The sequence below is a fragment of the Glycine max genome, chromosome 16 (assembly GCF_000004515.6).
Source record: "Glycine max cultivar Williams 82 chromosome 16, Glycine_max_v4.0, whole genome shotgun sequence".
NCBI classification, from domain to species: domain Eukaryota; kingdom Viridiplantae; phylum Streptophyta; class Magnoliopsida; order Fabales; family Fabaceae; genus Glycine; species Glycine max.
The window spans coordinates 4,764,822-4,780,515 of NC_038252.2; the positions used below are offsets into that span (position 1 = coordinate 4,764,822).

The 15,694-nt window shown below is 33.2% G+C and overlaps 2 protein-coding genes across 2 annotated transcripts; both read left to right on the forward strand.

Annotated features, from left to right (window-relative positions):
• The first annotated feature begins 472 nt into the window (after window positions 1-472).
• Window positions 473-4,797, forward strand: LOC102661399 (pentatricopeptide repeat-containing protein At3g26782, mitochondrial). The gene is made up of 2 exons (XM_006598938.3): window positions 473-1,520; window positions 1,989-4,797. The coding sequence occupies exons 1-2, from the start codon at window positions 603-605 to the stop codon at window positions 3,030-3,032; spliced, it is 1,962 nt and encodes a 653-aa protein (XP_006599001.1). The 5' UTR covers window positions 473-602; the 3' UTR covers window positions 3,033-4,797.
• Window positions 4,798-9,376: 4,579 nt separating this feature from the next.
• Window positions 9,377-13,004, forward strand: LOC547633 (phosphate transporter). Its single transcript, NM_001248723.2, has 6 exons — window positions 9,377-9,771; window positions 10,786-11,147; window positions 11,275-11,318; window positions 11,958-12,172; window positions 12,267-12,391; window positions 12,496-13,004. The coding sequence occupies exons 1-6, from the start codon at window positions 9,466-9,468 to the stop codon at window positions 12,560-12,562; spliced, it is 1,119 nt and encodes a 372-aa protein (NP_001235652.2). The 5' UTR covers window positions 9,377-9,465; the 3' UTR covers window positions 12,563-13,004.
• The last annotated feature ends 2,690 nt before the right edge of the window (window positions 13,005-15,694 follow it).

A 15,694-nucleotide genomic window follows, 5' to 3' on the forward strand; every position in this document is an offset into this window, starting at 1 on the left:
AATTTCTGTTTTTAGTATAATATTAGGATGTTGGTTGTTATTGTCCTAATCAACTAGATATTGTTACTATTTGGAGGAATAGAATGACTACTTGGAAAACAATGTCTTAGGGTGTTCCTGGTAAGCTGAATAGTTATCACAACAACTTTTGATTTTGACAGGTCAATCCCCCATAGATGTTGAAATGTGTAATTTTATTATATTCATTATTTGGAATACATTATATAATTGAGAAATAGAAATTATATTATTGCTAATATTAACGGGTGCTTGTTTTCCTTCCTTAATATTAATAATCTCATTCAATATGTGTGAAGCAATGCTAACATTACCAATATTTATATGTTAGAGAATAAATAATATATTTACATTTATGATAAATAATTTAAATTGGAATATAATGTTATATAATTGAACAATATGTTTTAAAATAGATGCAATTTGATAATAAATTTGTAAAAGAGACCCGGAAAGATGAATATGGGACATAGCATAACCCTCTAATGGCAGGTAAACATAAAACAACAGTACTACTCAATTGACGTAGGAAGAACAACAACCAATGCATGGAAACAAAACACTAGAGAATAATTACCACAACAATGACGATGACTCAGTCTGTGTTCAGAACATCATCAACTGCACGGACCAAAACCGCGAACCTCACGAGCATGTTCGGCAAATACGTGGACAAAACCAGCGTCCATAGTTGGAACACCGTAATCGCGGACCTCTCTCGAAGCGGAGATTCAGTTGAAGCGCTAAGCGCCTTCGCCTCAATGCGGAAGCTGTCTCTGCACCCGAACCGCTCCACGTTCCCCTGCGCCATCAAGGCCTGCGCCGCGCTCTCCGACCTCCGTGCCGGCGCCCAGGCCCACCAGCAGGCCTTCGCCTTCGGTTTCGGCCACGACATCTTCGTCTCCTCCGCGCTCATCGACATGTACTCCAAATGCGCCCGCCTCGACCACGCCTGCCACCTGTTCGACGAAATTCCCGAACGAAACGTGGTCTCCTGGACGTCCATCATTGCCGGTTACGTCCAAAACGACCGCGCTAGGGACGCGGTTCGCATCTTTAAGGAGCTTCTGGTTGAGGAGAGTGGGAGTCTGGAGTCCGAGGATGGTGTTTTCGTGGACTCGGTGCTTCTGGGGTGTGTTGTTTCGGCGTGTTCGAAGGTGGGGCGGAGGAGTGTGACCGAAGGTGTTCATGGGTGGGTGATCAAGAGGGGGTTTGAGGGGAGTGTTGGGGTTGGGAATACTTTGATGGATGCTTATGCAAAGTGTGGGGAGATGGGTGTGGCGAGGAAGGTGTTTGATGGGATGGATGAGAGTGATGACTATTCTTGGAACTCTATGATTGCTGAGTATGCGCAGAATGGTTTGTCTGCTGAGGCTTTCTGTGTTTTTGGTGAGATGGTGAAGAGTGGCAAGGTCAGATATAATGCAGTGACGTTGTCCGCGGTGTTGTTAGCCTGCGCAAGTTCAGGAGCTTTGCAACTGGGGAAGTGCATACATGATCAGGTATGTTATGAAATGAATCAGTTCAGTTTAAAAATTTTGGTCTTTGGACACTGTTTTGCATTTTGGTGGTTACTTGAAAAACTCTATATTAGTCCTTACTTGATAAAATTGTTCGTGTATTGGTCCTAACCGCTTGTTGAGGTTATGATGATGTTAGATGTTTGCTGAGTTAGCTGATGTTTTGTCAAACTCAACCAGCATCTAATAGCATTGTAACTATGGCACGTGATTGGGGAAAATTTATAAATTTTATTTTTTTGTGTAAGCCAAAATGTAGAGTTTTTTTTTTCATTTAATAAGGACCAAAATGGAAACATGGTGTAAACTGTCCAAGTTTAGGGATCCAATTTTAATTTTACCTTCTTGTTCTTATTTGCGGTGTAAGTATTTTTATATTTGTTCAAAGTAATTTAGTGAATGCTTAGGTGAGAATTGTTGGTCTCAGTAGCCCATTTTCTTGTACTATAGGTTATAAAGATGGATTTGGAAGATAGTGTGTTTGTAGGTACTTCTATTGTTGATATGTACTGCAAATGTGGGAGAGTTGAGATGGCTAGGAAGGCATTTGATCGCATGAAAGTGAAGAATGTTAAGTCATGGACTGCTATGATTGCTGGTTATGGAATGCATGGCTGTGCAAAAGAGGCTATGGAAATCTTCTACAAGATGATAAGGTCTGGAGTCAAGCCGAATTACATTACTTTTGTGTCGGTTTTAGCTGCTTGCAGCCATGCTGGTATGTTAAAAGAAGGCTGGCATTGGTTTAATAGAATGAAATGTGAATTTAATGTAGAACCTGGGATTGAGCATTATTCGTGCATGGTTGATCTCCTTGGGCGTGCTGGCTGTCTTAATGAGGCTTATGGTTTGATACAGGAAATGAATGTGAAGCCTGATTTTATAATCTGGGGTTCCCTTCTTGGGGCTTGTAGGATTCACAAGAATGTGGAACTAGGGGAGATCTCTGCAAGAAAACTATTCGAGTTAGATCCAAGTAATTGTGGGTACTATGTGCTACTCTCCAATATTTATGCTGATGCTGGAAGGTGGGCCGATGTTGAGAGGATGAGGATATTGATGAAGAGTCGTGGATTACTTAAAACCCCTGGATTTAGTATAGTGGAACTCAAAGGTCGGATACATGTATTTTTAGTTGGAGACAAAGAGCATCCTCAACATGAGAAGATTTATGAGTATTTGGACAAATTAAATGTCAAGCTGCAAGAACTTGGGTATATGCCAAATGTGACATCAGTGCTTCATGACGTTGATGAGGAAGAGAAAGGAATGGTTCTAAGAGTTCATAGTGAGAAACTAGCTGTTGCCTTTGGAATCATGAATTCAGTTCCTGGATCAATAATCCAAATCATAAAAAATCTTAGAATTTGTGGTGACTGCCACTCTGCAATTAAATTGATTTCCAAAGCAGTAAATCGAGAAATTGTTGTAAGAGATTCTAAGCGGTTTCATCATTTCAAGGATGGGTTGTGTTCGTGTGGGGACTATTGGTGACAGAAATTGAAATAAAGGGAGTCAGAATCTATGGTGTAGGATATGCATTGCTTCTCCATCATCAATGCTTGACATTGCACATAACTAGATATAACATCTCTGAAAGTACACATCTATCTTCAAAACGCTGATTATTTTGTTTTTGCAATCATTGGTGGATCAAATAGTTCCAGTACGGATAATGAAATAAATTTCAGCTGGTCTTTCAGATGGCTTATTCCCAGTTCGAATATACAATGATATACTACTACCATGAGAGCACTACAGAACTAAGTGCAAAATGCAAATAACATGTAGTAACTGTTTTGACTTGAATGTATCACAAATCAATTAGAACATGTAAAATTGCACCTATAGTGGCATGTCAGTACAAGTGCTCATTTGCTTACTAAAGGACAACATATACCATAGCAAATTATTCTAGAACTATTCGTAAGAGTCTGTTGCTTGTGTAGAATCCAAGACTCTGAGGATGTGAAGACTGAAGTCCACAAAATATCATGGAGAGCAACCTCTGAAGAGCTTGCCTATAGATCTTTCTGCTGCTCTTGATATCTGTGGTTGATCACATTCTTACTCAGCATTTGAGTACCTTAAAGAAATTTGGAGGGCCTTGTTCTCACGCTTCAAAGTTTCCATCTCTAATTGAAGCTTTCTGATGGTTTCTCTATTTTCATCATTTCTTTGGACCAACTCTAACAATTGATGCAGATTGTCCTTTGTAAGTTTGGTAATTTGATACTCCAGCGTTGACCACATATTGTCAAATTTGAAATTGACCATTGATGGATCTTCATTTCTCTGATTTTATTCCGAATCCTCAATCTTCTTTAAAACATTTTCTGTGGTGGAAAATTTTATCATTCTGTCTTCCATTTGAGTGTCTCCATTCAAGTTCTGATTTGAATTTCATGCTGCATAGATCAGCTGATAAGAATTCATGGCACTCATCCCCTTGCTGGTTTAAAAGATCAATGCCAAGGTTACTACTATCAAATTTGATATCAGAATGCTCCACGGAATATTTTGGATGGTGGTTCCAATCCAGATGGTGATTCCAGCACTCCTCAAGTTTTTTATCCTCCAAGTTACCTGTTGCTCTTCTGTTGCAGATAGCACAAATGGTTTCTGATCTACCAGAAGATGATAAAGATTCTAAATGAAAGTCACCATGAGATGTTTTGAACTTCAGTTGGTTATATGCTACGGCTAATACACGATAAGATTGGCCAAATTCTTCAAGCATCTGGACGAGGTCTCCTCTCCATTTGCCATGCATGCCTTCTAGGTTTGGAGAATTGTCACCATCTCAAATGGTCACAATAACATCCAATTTCTCATCCAAATCTAAAAATCAATCAAAATACAAGTGTTTGTGAGGGAAAACTGCTGCATAAGTAGCCAAAGACCTTGTGTAGATTCTATTAGTGTTTGCTTTATTTTGAACAACTCCTACAAATAAGACAGACATCCCAGATTTAAAACTGGAAATTTGGATGAGGGGTTTCCCTAGGAAGAAGGCTAAGGGATTTTTATTTCAAGGGGCCTAAAATACCTAATTAATAATTAAGAGACCCTCAATGTCTCTTACTCGCTGATTATAATTCTACTTAAGTGCAAAATATATCTCATACAACACGTATTTTGAATGTACCAGCTATATTACTGTTTGATAAGTCTTTTACAACATATACTTCAGATGTACTTACAGTGGACCCTTTAATAAACTTTTCTGGAGGGACAATTTTTAATCGAGTATTTTGAATTATTGACTTCAAAAATTTGGGCTGTATTTTTCTAGTCATCGTCAAACACACCCCCACCCCCTTTCAGTGGTCAACTTTATTATATGCTTTCAACCCACAAAGTCAAAGAAAGGCAACTTGTTAAATTTGGGAAGACCATTTGAACATATATTTAGTGTACAACATGCAGCATAATTGTTACACCTCAGCGTGCTTGCGTGTGTATATGTGTGAATGAGAATGACCCAGAGAGAGAGAGATACCTGATAGGGTTGTTTGAAGCCACTGAGACTGGTGGATATGTGCAGAACTCCATGATTTAGGATCTTTATTCTCCATTAACAAATGTGTCAACTCTCAATCTCTCATCACCTCAGAGCAAGATAATTTATTAAAGGACCAAACAGGGACAACAGGGTAAAGTGTAAAGAGCAAGTAAAGAATTTGAAAAGTAAGTTTTAGGTCATGGACTTTGCATATAGCAGCCGACAAACGTTAAGCACATTCTTTTTCAAATTCGAACGCATTCTATAGGAGAGTTCTATAGTTTTCAATTTACTATTTTAACCAAATATGTCCATTATAACTCATAAATATGTAAGGCTGACTTTCTGGAAACCACTCCAATAATCTCGTTTCTTTAATATATACGTATTTTGTAATGAGTTTAATATTGACAGTGCAACTGTATATAGTTTGCAACAGAATGGAAACCACTCCAATAATCTCGATTCTTTAATGTATACGTATTTTGTAATGAGTTTAATATTGACAGTGCAACTGTATATAGTTTGCAACAGAATAAAAAAAATTAGAGGAATCTGTGGTCATAATTAGTTGTACCCAATAACCAATGGAATTGAAACAATAGTGTAAGATCTTGATTGGTTTACATGTGAAAAAATAATCTATTTAAGATTAAACTAAAAAACACAAATCAGGTCGGTTAGGACAGGAAACCATCAATGATTGGTCTTTTATCAACAAAACATTAAAAAAGAAATTTGAGAGCCTTCAGTTCTTCAAGTCTCACCCCTCACTCCCTTAATCATAAGCCTATTTGCTTCCCTTTGCTCCGTCGCAACAATCACCCTCACTCTTAAGTCATGAACTCACGACAACGACTACATATGATGAAAAGGCTAACAATTGTTGTGATAGTTTTATTTCCCTCTTTTTTTGTTCATTTTTTACTTTCTACCAAATTTCAAGGATAACAATATTCGTGAAAAAAAATTATTAACATATTTATTTTAGTATAATAAATTAAAGATAGATAATTATTTTGTTTTATTATCACATTTAGAAGAAAAAAATTGAAATGTGATGCTATGATAGTCACTGTAATTGTTTTTGATATGAAAAACGCTTATATATCCTAAAGTAATCTCATATATCATTTTGTAAAAATTATAACGAGGTACTTGTATATTTAATGGTTTATATGACTTTGTAAATGTTGCACAGGTCTTCTATTATTTTAAATGAGAAAAATGGTTATATAATAATTATCTATTATTATTTTATATTATTATTTAATCATATTTATTATTTATAATTTTTTTACCATAATATTGATATGAAATAATCAATGATTTTGTCGATGACTCATTTTTCTAAGATAAGTTGACTAGTCATTTTTAGAGATTTTTCTCTCTCAATCACATTTTTTTCATTCACAAAATTTAAATTTAGAATCACTTGGACCAACAATTTATTGATCCCACTATTTATAATAAGTTTGATAATTTTTACAAAATTACTTTAAAAGTCATACAATTAATGATCTCTGATGAATAAAAATAATTTATCGTCATTTAATAATACACATAACTCAATCATTTAAAATGCAAGTTGGAAACATGTATTGTAATTCTGTAAGTAACTTATGTCAAAATCATGCCTAATGAATTAAAGTTTCAAAGGCATCCTAACATATTAAATATATGTAGATCAAAAAAGATAAAATACAATTTAGAAACTTATACTATAACTTTGTAGGTAGCATTTTCCAAAATAAAATATCAAATCTTATATCAAAAAATAAAAAGTGAGTTTTTTTTAATAGAAACACACTTATGTCATTTCATTAATAATAAGCACAGAAATACATGAGGGAACAATGTTAAAAACTTGAGAGCTAGCATGAAAAGTTGACCCATTGTTAAGGAATAAGCAACAAAATTTGTTTGTCTCTTGACCAAACCCATCATTGAGTTTGAAAAACTGAAAAATAAAGTGTGAGTTTACTCTCCTAAAATTCTTAGTCTCATTTTCGCTCAACAAAATTATAAATAAGAAATTTGATTATGATTGAGTCTTCACCAAATCAAGATAAAAAATTTGTGTTCAATTCAAGCTCAAAATTTATAGTCCCAAATTCTTAAATTATATCGAGCATGGTCAAGCTAGCCTGGTCAGTTGAATTGGTTTTGCCATGACCTTTGTATGCAAACCAACACATGATGGTAGGGAAAATGAAAGTGACTATTACATTGGACTAGAGGAAGAAGATAAGTTTGTGAGTAAAGAGTGAGGGTGATATTTTGAGTTGTCACTCCATACTCAAGTCGGGGATTGAACACAAGGGATCCAAATGTCAAATTACTTGTGCTAACAACTTTTTGGCTATGAACATACATTCTAATTGACCTTATTGGTGTTTATGTGATTTAATGTCATCTTAATATACTTGAAATTATCAATTTATTGTCAAATTAATTCTTATTGATGTCTTCTTAAATGGACAATCACATGACAAATAATAAGACATATTCAACATTTCTTAATGATGTTAATGGATGGTTAACTATATCAACAAATTTGACTAATAAAATTTCATTTTGCAATAAAAAAAATCATTGTTCATTTCTATTAGTCTTTCATTAATTTTCTTTTGTTAAGTAAAATTTTTGTTTCCTATTTAATCTTTTTAAATATCATGACCTTTTCATTTAATCATTTTAAATACAAGTGGTCTTTCATAGGGCTGACAATAAACTGAAAGAGAATAAATTACAGCACATATTAATTTAAATGTTACATATTTTTAGAAATTGAAAACTTATTTAGGTTCCTTTTTCTGTTATTAAAAAATGAAACTAAGGTGCAGGAAACATTACACCAATAGGCAAGAACTTAGGTAGAGAAAGTCTGTCCCAAAAATTAGCAAAAAAAAAAATGTTAACCAATATTACAGTTGTGTGTCTTAAAGATGAAGAGAATACAGTAAGGTAATGAAAATATAAAAGAATGGTAAGATAGCGGCGATTGATGATTCCAACATTATGGCGCAAATAATATGGTCTATATATACCACCTTCCTCCACGTTCAGTTCACTTGTCCCTCTTTACAAAATTATATGCAACAAATGCCACTCATCCTTGTTTTAATTACAGATGCACCACAATTTAGCATTTCAATGAAAAATAAAATCTTAGAATATGCTTCAAGAAGAAGAAATCCTCGAGATGGTTTATACTACTGATATGATTATTTAAGCCATTATAATTAGATTATAATAATCGTAATTTACGTGAAGTGATAAACTTAAAGTTTACTATAGTAAATTACGATTATTACATTGCTACCTTCTGTTTGGTGAGATTACCAAAATTTGCTTATCTTTTCAATCTAAAGATTAAGATTAAGTTTCACAAAACATTTTAATTAGTTTTTTTATTAATTGAACAATTCATTTGATTATTTGATAAATAAGTTTTTTAATAATTTTTAACATTTTTTAAATATTATTTAAAATAATATTTTTTAAAACATTATATTTTATCTTTGATATATTTGTTCATTTTCTTATTTTTTAAATAAATTATAATTTTATTATTTTTTTATTATTTTACATTTTTCAACTACTTCAATAATTAATATTACCAAATACTTTTAATTTAATAAGTTATTTTTTCAATTTTTAACTATAGTTATCGACCAACTTTTCCTGGAAAATTAGTCGGTAGCTGAAAGCTGAAAATGTAACTTATTAAATGATTAGTGTTTTATAGAATTAATTGTTGCAATAACTGAAAAATATAAAATTATATAAAAGTAATAAAATCGTGATTTACTTTTTTAAAAAAAATTAATTTTTTTATAAAATATATTAAGAATAAAAGTAGAAAAAATATAAAAAATTAAAAGATAAAAGTTAACTTTTAAAAAATATTATTTCAAATAAAATTTTAAAAAATATTAGAAGCTAATAAAAAAGTTTGTGTACTAAATGATTAAACAAGTTTTTTAATTAGTAAAGAAAATTAAAAATGAATTGAAATGTCTTCTTGAACATAATCCAATTTTATAAAATTATTTGAAAAATATTACAATGATGCCGATTATATATTATGTTAACTATTTATAATTGTTTAAAAAAATTTACTTCATATTTTTCAATAAAAGAGGTTGATTGAAACATTTTTTTATGAACAGCATCTATCTATATGTAAAGGAAATTTGAAATATTCATGATGGTTAGTTGAAATTTTAAATTAACTTTCACCTTTCGAACTTTATTTATACATTTTAAAGTTAGCGGGGGGCATTTTGTCCGCAACACAATATAAAGTACCACGCAACGTGCAGCCGATGGGGCACAAAAGAGAGAGACCCTTTTCCTTCTCTCTGGCTTTCCTTTGACGCTTCTGACACTGCTCCTTTTCTTTCTCTCCGTGTCCTAATGGCTCTCCCCGACTCTTCTTCCCGCCGCAACTCCCTGATCCCCTCCTTCATCTACTCCTCTTCCTCCAAAACGCTCCCTCTACACCACATGCTCAACTCCGCCTCCGCCGCCGCCCCCTCCCAGCCGCCGGAAAACCTCCACGCCGGATCGCGCGGCCTCATGATTCCCTCTCCCAGCGAGTCACGCAAGATCGAGATGTACTCCCCTGCCTTCTACGCCGCCTGCACCGCCGGTGGAATCCTCAGCTGTGGCCTCACTCACATGGCCGTCACTCCTCTTGACCTAGTCAAGTGTAATATGCAGGTTCTCTCTCTCTCTCTCTCTCTCTCTATATATATATATATATATATATATATATATATCGATCTGTCTTATTGTGCTTAGATTTAACTCTGTTTTTGTTCGATTGTCATGTGTTTGCTACTATTTTGCTTCGTGATGGTTTAGATCTGCGATTAAGTCGTGGTTCTCGCGTCTTCGTCAATTAGATCTGCCACGCTTGGAAGCTTTGTTTACTTGAAAGATCGTTAGCCTCATATTTCGTGATGTTTCTAGGTTGATTTCATGCTTTTTATTTTTCATTTCTAGTTTCGGACATGTGCTATCCTGGTCTTTCAGAAGTCTCATGACTTTGCAGTTTGTTTTTTTTCTTTCCCGATCAAGTCTGTTAGATTATCTAGTTTCATGATTCCACGAGAGAATCTTCGTTAGGCTCGTCGTTAGATTACAGGAGATGGAAGGTTTGTTTTTGTGGAAGTGCTGAATCTGTAATGAATAGTCGTGATTTGTCTTGGGCCGGTTAGGATTCGGCTTCTCTTAAGTTGAGGTGCTGGTTGTGATTCTGCGAGATAATCCTTAGTTACTTACATTGGAGGACAAGGATGTTTGTACGTCCTGGAGCGCTGAATCTGTAACGAGAGATTAAGAGTCTTGTTTGTTGTTGTAACGTTAAGGATCCAGTTCCTCAGAAGTTTTACTCCGTTGAGGCGCTGAGTGTGGTTCTGCACGAGAAACTTCATTTGACACATTGTTGCATTAGAGAGCCGTCTTGAATTGCTGAACCTGTAATGAATTGTAATGTTAAGAATCTTACTCTTCGAAAGTAAGTAATCTTAGTTGTGTTGATAAGAAAATCAACTTTTGATATTACATGCACATGCATAAAAATTATGGTTGTGTTGGAATATTACTTTATAAGTACTTTAGAGAAGTCAAATCCTAATGTTGATACCTAGTGCATGGCATTGGAATTGAGATTGTTTACTTGGTTGTTGCTACGATTTGTGTTTTAACATTTGAATTGGTTATTGATTTCAGATTGATCCTGCTAAGTACAAGAGCATCTCTTCTGGGTTTGGAGTTTTGCTTAAGGAGCAGGGATTCAGGGGCTTTTTCCGTGGCTGGGTGCCTACCTTGCTTGGTTACAGTGCCCAGGGTGCTTGCAAATTTGGCTTCTATGAGTTCTTTAAGAAGTACTATTCTGATATTGCTGGCCCAGAGTATGCAAGCAAGTACAAGACCTTGATCTACCTTGCTGGTTCAGCATCTGCTGAGGTTATTGCTGATATTGCTCTTTGCCCATTTGAGGCTGTGAAGGTCCGTGTCCAAACTCAGCCAGGTTTTGCAAGGGGTTTGTCTGATGGGCTCCCAAAATTTGTCAGATCCGAAGGAACCTTAGGGTATGCTTACAAATGCTGTTAACTCGTACATTGTTTTTGGTAGAGGATGTACTGTAATCATTCTATGTTGATCTATGCTCGGATTTAAGATTAGGTTGTGATCTTATTAAGTGTCTTATGATTTCAGGCTGTACAAGGGATTAGTGCCTCTATGGGGACGACAGATTCCATGTAAGTTAGCCATCCATATAGTTTGTAGTTTGCATTATACTTTTTAGTGCCCTCTTACTGAATTGGATGTGTTTGTGCATTGTTCGGTATCTCTTGGGTTACCAGAATAGATGGTGTTTTAGTTTGTACTCCAACTTTAAGATTTATCAGGTTACTAAATTCTCATGTCCTGATTGTTGAGCCATTGTGGCACTTCCCTGTTGCATTACAGTTTTTGTTGGGAATTAGTTGTCATTTATTGTAGATTTTGGATGCATATGCCTATACAACTCTGATTATTCACACTATATTATGATATTGATAATGTATTATTGGTTCTCAGCATTTCCATATTGCAAAGTATGGTTGGTTTGTGAATTGTATGCTTTTCATAGCTTTTTTTTAATCTTGTTTATGCCGCCTTCATCATTATATGGAATTATTATTTTTGTTCTGTGCTCTTACTCAGTTTAAAAATTGAAACTTTTTGTCTGTTGAGAAATGATGCTATTTGTCATTGTGAATATTGGTGGTGAAATTTGATGTTTTTTGTTGTATTAGTTTGAGGTCTGTTTCATTTGCATCTTATAACTTGATATATAAAAGGTCCTGATACCTGATAATATGACCTGTATAACATAAAAATGTTCTTTCTTGCAGACACAATGATGAAGTTTGCTTCGTTTGAGACCATTGTAGAGCTGATCTATAAGCACGCCATCCCAACACCAAAGAATGAGTGCACCAAAGGCCTGCAACTTGGTGTCAGTTTTGCTGGTGGATATATTGCTGGTGTACTTTGTGCAATTGTGTCTCATCCTGCTGATAATCTTGTCTCTTTTCTGAACAATGCAAAAGGAGCAACAGTTGGTGATGTGAGTGTCATACTTGGTGCATGTTTAGTATAATTGTTTCATATTGCATCTGTTTTTGACGAGCTTCTTTGATTTTATATACTGTATAATGCAGGCGGTGAAGAAGCTTGGCCTGTGGGGTCTCTTTACCCGTGGTCTTCCCCTCCGTATTGTTATGATTGGAACTCTTACTGGAGCCCAATGGGGAATATATGATGCATTCAAAGTGTCTGTCGGATTGTAAGTTTACACAATTGCTAGTTTTATGATAGGGTTCCATACTTTCATATATATTGTTTTCCTTCAGTATTGACGTTCTAATGAAATAAATTTCCCCTTCCCAGGCCAACCACTGGTGGTCCTGCTCCTGCAGCTGCTCTAGCTTCTGATGCTGAGCTTGCAAAGGCATAGAATGTCCAATGATGACACATTCAACAGTTTGTTTACGAAACTTAGAAAGCCAGTGAATAGGGACACCATAAATAAACAGGAGGATTGCAGAAGTTGCTTGAGTGGAACTCGAGCTTGGTTGGATAATATATTCTTTTAAAGTTCAGACATCGTGTTTCCATTTTTCTTAAATTTGAGTATTTTGAATTTTTAGGAGGATGGTTTTGCTCGCATCCTCCTCTTGCTGAAAACTTTGTAGGTAGGAATGATATAATTTTGCATGCTAGGTTCTCTACATGCCATTGTCAAACGGGAATACTCATTTGTTTTCTTGTCTGTGCATAAGCACAGACGCATTTGCAAATGTCTAGATTGAGATAATTTTTACTCCCTTTATTTGATTATTTCTTTTGGAAAATGTTCCTTTTTTGTTGTATTGCAATCATCAGCTCTCTTAAACGACTGTTATCATGAGTCAACTACTAGCTATTTAATCCCTTTTTTGTTGTGATTAGTTCCGGGGAAAATGCAAAATTGATGGGAATCCAGTCACCTATCGCGATCGATATGTTGGACTTCTCGTTATGGGTCTTAATGACTCAGGCTTCACCAAATCAAGATAAAAAATTTGTGTTCAATTCAAGCTCCCAAATTATAGTCCAAAATCCTTAAATTATATCGAGCATGGTCAGGTTAGCCTTGTCTGTTGAATTGGTTTTGCCATGACCTTTGTATGCAAACCAGCACATGATGGTAGGGAAAATGAAAGTGACTATTACATCGGAGTAGAGGAAGAAGATAGGTTTGTGAGTAAAGAGTAAGAGTGAAATGTGACAAGTCTCATGAACTTTTAAATATTTTGTTAAGGATCAATAATTGATGGGTCAGAAATACATTTTATTTTTGGGTATAATTTGTGTGATTCTTCTCCCATCGGGTTGGTTCATTTTTTAGGTAAGGTGATATTTTGAGTTGTCACTCTATGCTCAAGTCGGGGATCGAACACCAAACCTTGAATAAGGAATCCAAATATCAAATTACTTGTGTTAACAACTTTTGGTTATGGACATACATTCTAATTGACCTTATTGGTGTTTATGTGATTTAATGTCATCTTAATATACTTAAAATTATCAATTTATTGTCAAATTGATTCTTATTGATGTCTTCTTAAATGGACAATCACATGACAAATAATGTGACACATTCAATATTTCTTAATGATGTTAATGGATGGTTAACTATATCAACAAACTTGACTAATACAATTTCATTTCGCAATAAAAAAATCATTGTTTATTCTTTTGAAAATTGAGTTAAAGGAGAAAAAATTATTTTGCAAATGAACCTTCTATTAGTCTTTCATTAATTTTCTTTTGTTAAGTAAATTTTTTGTTTCCTATTTAATCTTTTTAAATATCATGACCTTTTCATTTAATCATTTTAAATATAAGTGGTCTTTCATAGGGCTGACAATAAACTGAAAGAGAATAAATTACAGCACATATTAATTTAAATGTTACATATTTTTAGAAATTGAAAACTTATTTAGGTTTCTTTTTCTGTTATTAAAAAATGAAACTAAGGTACAGGAAACATTACACCAATAGGCAAGAACTTAGGCAGAGAGAGTCTGTCCCAAAAATTAGCACAAAAAAAATGATTAATTAGTTTCACAAAACATTTTAATTAGTTTCTTTTTTTTATTAGTTGAACAATTCATTTGATTATTTGACAAATAAGTTTTTTAATAACTTCTAACATTTTTTAAATATTATTTGAAATAATATTTTTTAAAACACTATCTTCTATTTTTTTATATTTTCTTTTTTTTTTATCTTTGATATATTTATTCATTTTCTTGTCTTTTTAATAAATCATAATTTTATTAGTTTTCTGTTATTTTACACTTTTTAACTACTTCAATAGCAAATTTTACCGAATACTTTTAATTTGATAAGTTATTTTTTAGGTTTCTAACTATCAGCTTTAATTTGATAAGTTATTTTTTAAGTTTCTAACTAGCAGCTTTAGCATCCAACCACCGTCTAGCTTTTCCTGAAAAACTGGCTGGTGGCGGGAAGGTGAAAATTTAATTTATTAAATTATTAGTGTTTTATAGAATTAACTGTCGCAATAACTGGAAAATATAAAATGATATAAAAGTAATAAAATCATGATTTATTTTTTAAAAAATAATAATTTTTTTATAAAATATATTAAGAATAAAAGTAAAAAAAAAATATAAAAAACTAAAGGATAAAGTTAACGTTTTAAAAATTATTATTTCAAGTAAAATATTAAAAAGTGTTAGAAGCTACTAAAAAAGTTTATGTACTAAATAATTAAACAAATTTTTTAACTAGTAAAAAAAATTAAAAATAAATTAAAATGTCTTCTTCAACATAATCCAACTTTGCATATAGCAGCCGACAAACGTTAAACACATTCTTTTTCAAATTCGAACGCATTCTATAGGAGAGTTCTATAGTTTTCAATTTACTATTTTAACCAAATATGTCCATTATAACTCATAAATATGTAAGGCTGACTTTCTGGAAACCACTCCAATAATCTCGTTTCTTTAATATATACGTATTTTGTAATAAGTTTAATATTGACAGTGCAACTGTATATAGTTTGCAACAGAATAAAAAAAAATAGAGGAATCTGGGGTCATAATTAGTTGTACCCTATAACCAATGGAATTGAAACAATAGTGTAAGATCTTGATTGGTTTACATGTGAAAAATAATCTATTTAACTGGATAACAGGTTAAAAATATCTATAGTTTGAAAATATAAGGTGTGTATAAAATAAAATAAAAACAAAAACTAATAAAACAAGTAAAATTCTAAAAATGAAAATAAATTAAAAACAATTGGTTAAGACCTAATTAAGTTTTTGCTCTATCAAACTATTCATAATTTCCTTATTTAATTCTTCATTTTTATTTTTTAAAATTAATAAAATATCATTTTATTTCTTAAAATTGTGGAAAGGTTATTAGTCATCCACAAACAAATTCTGTTAAAAAAATATGTGATGTGACATGTTATCTATTATGTATACATACATAGCATAAATAGAAATCAAATTCACACTAAATTGATAATTTAGTGAAATAAGAAGATTAAACTAAAAAGCACAAA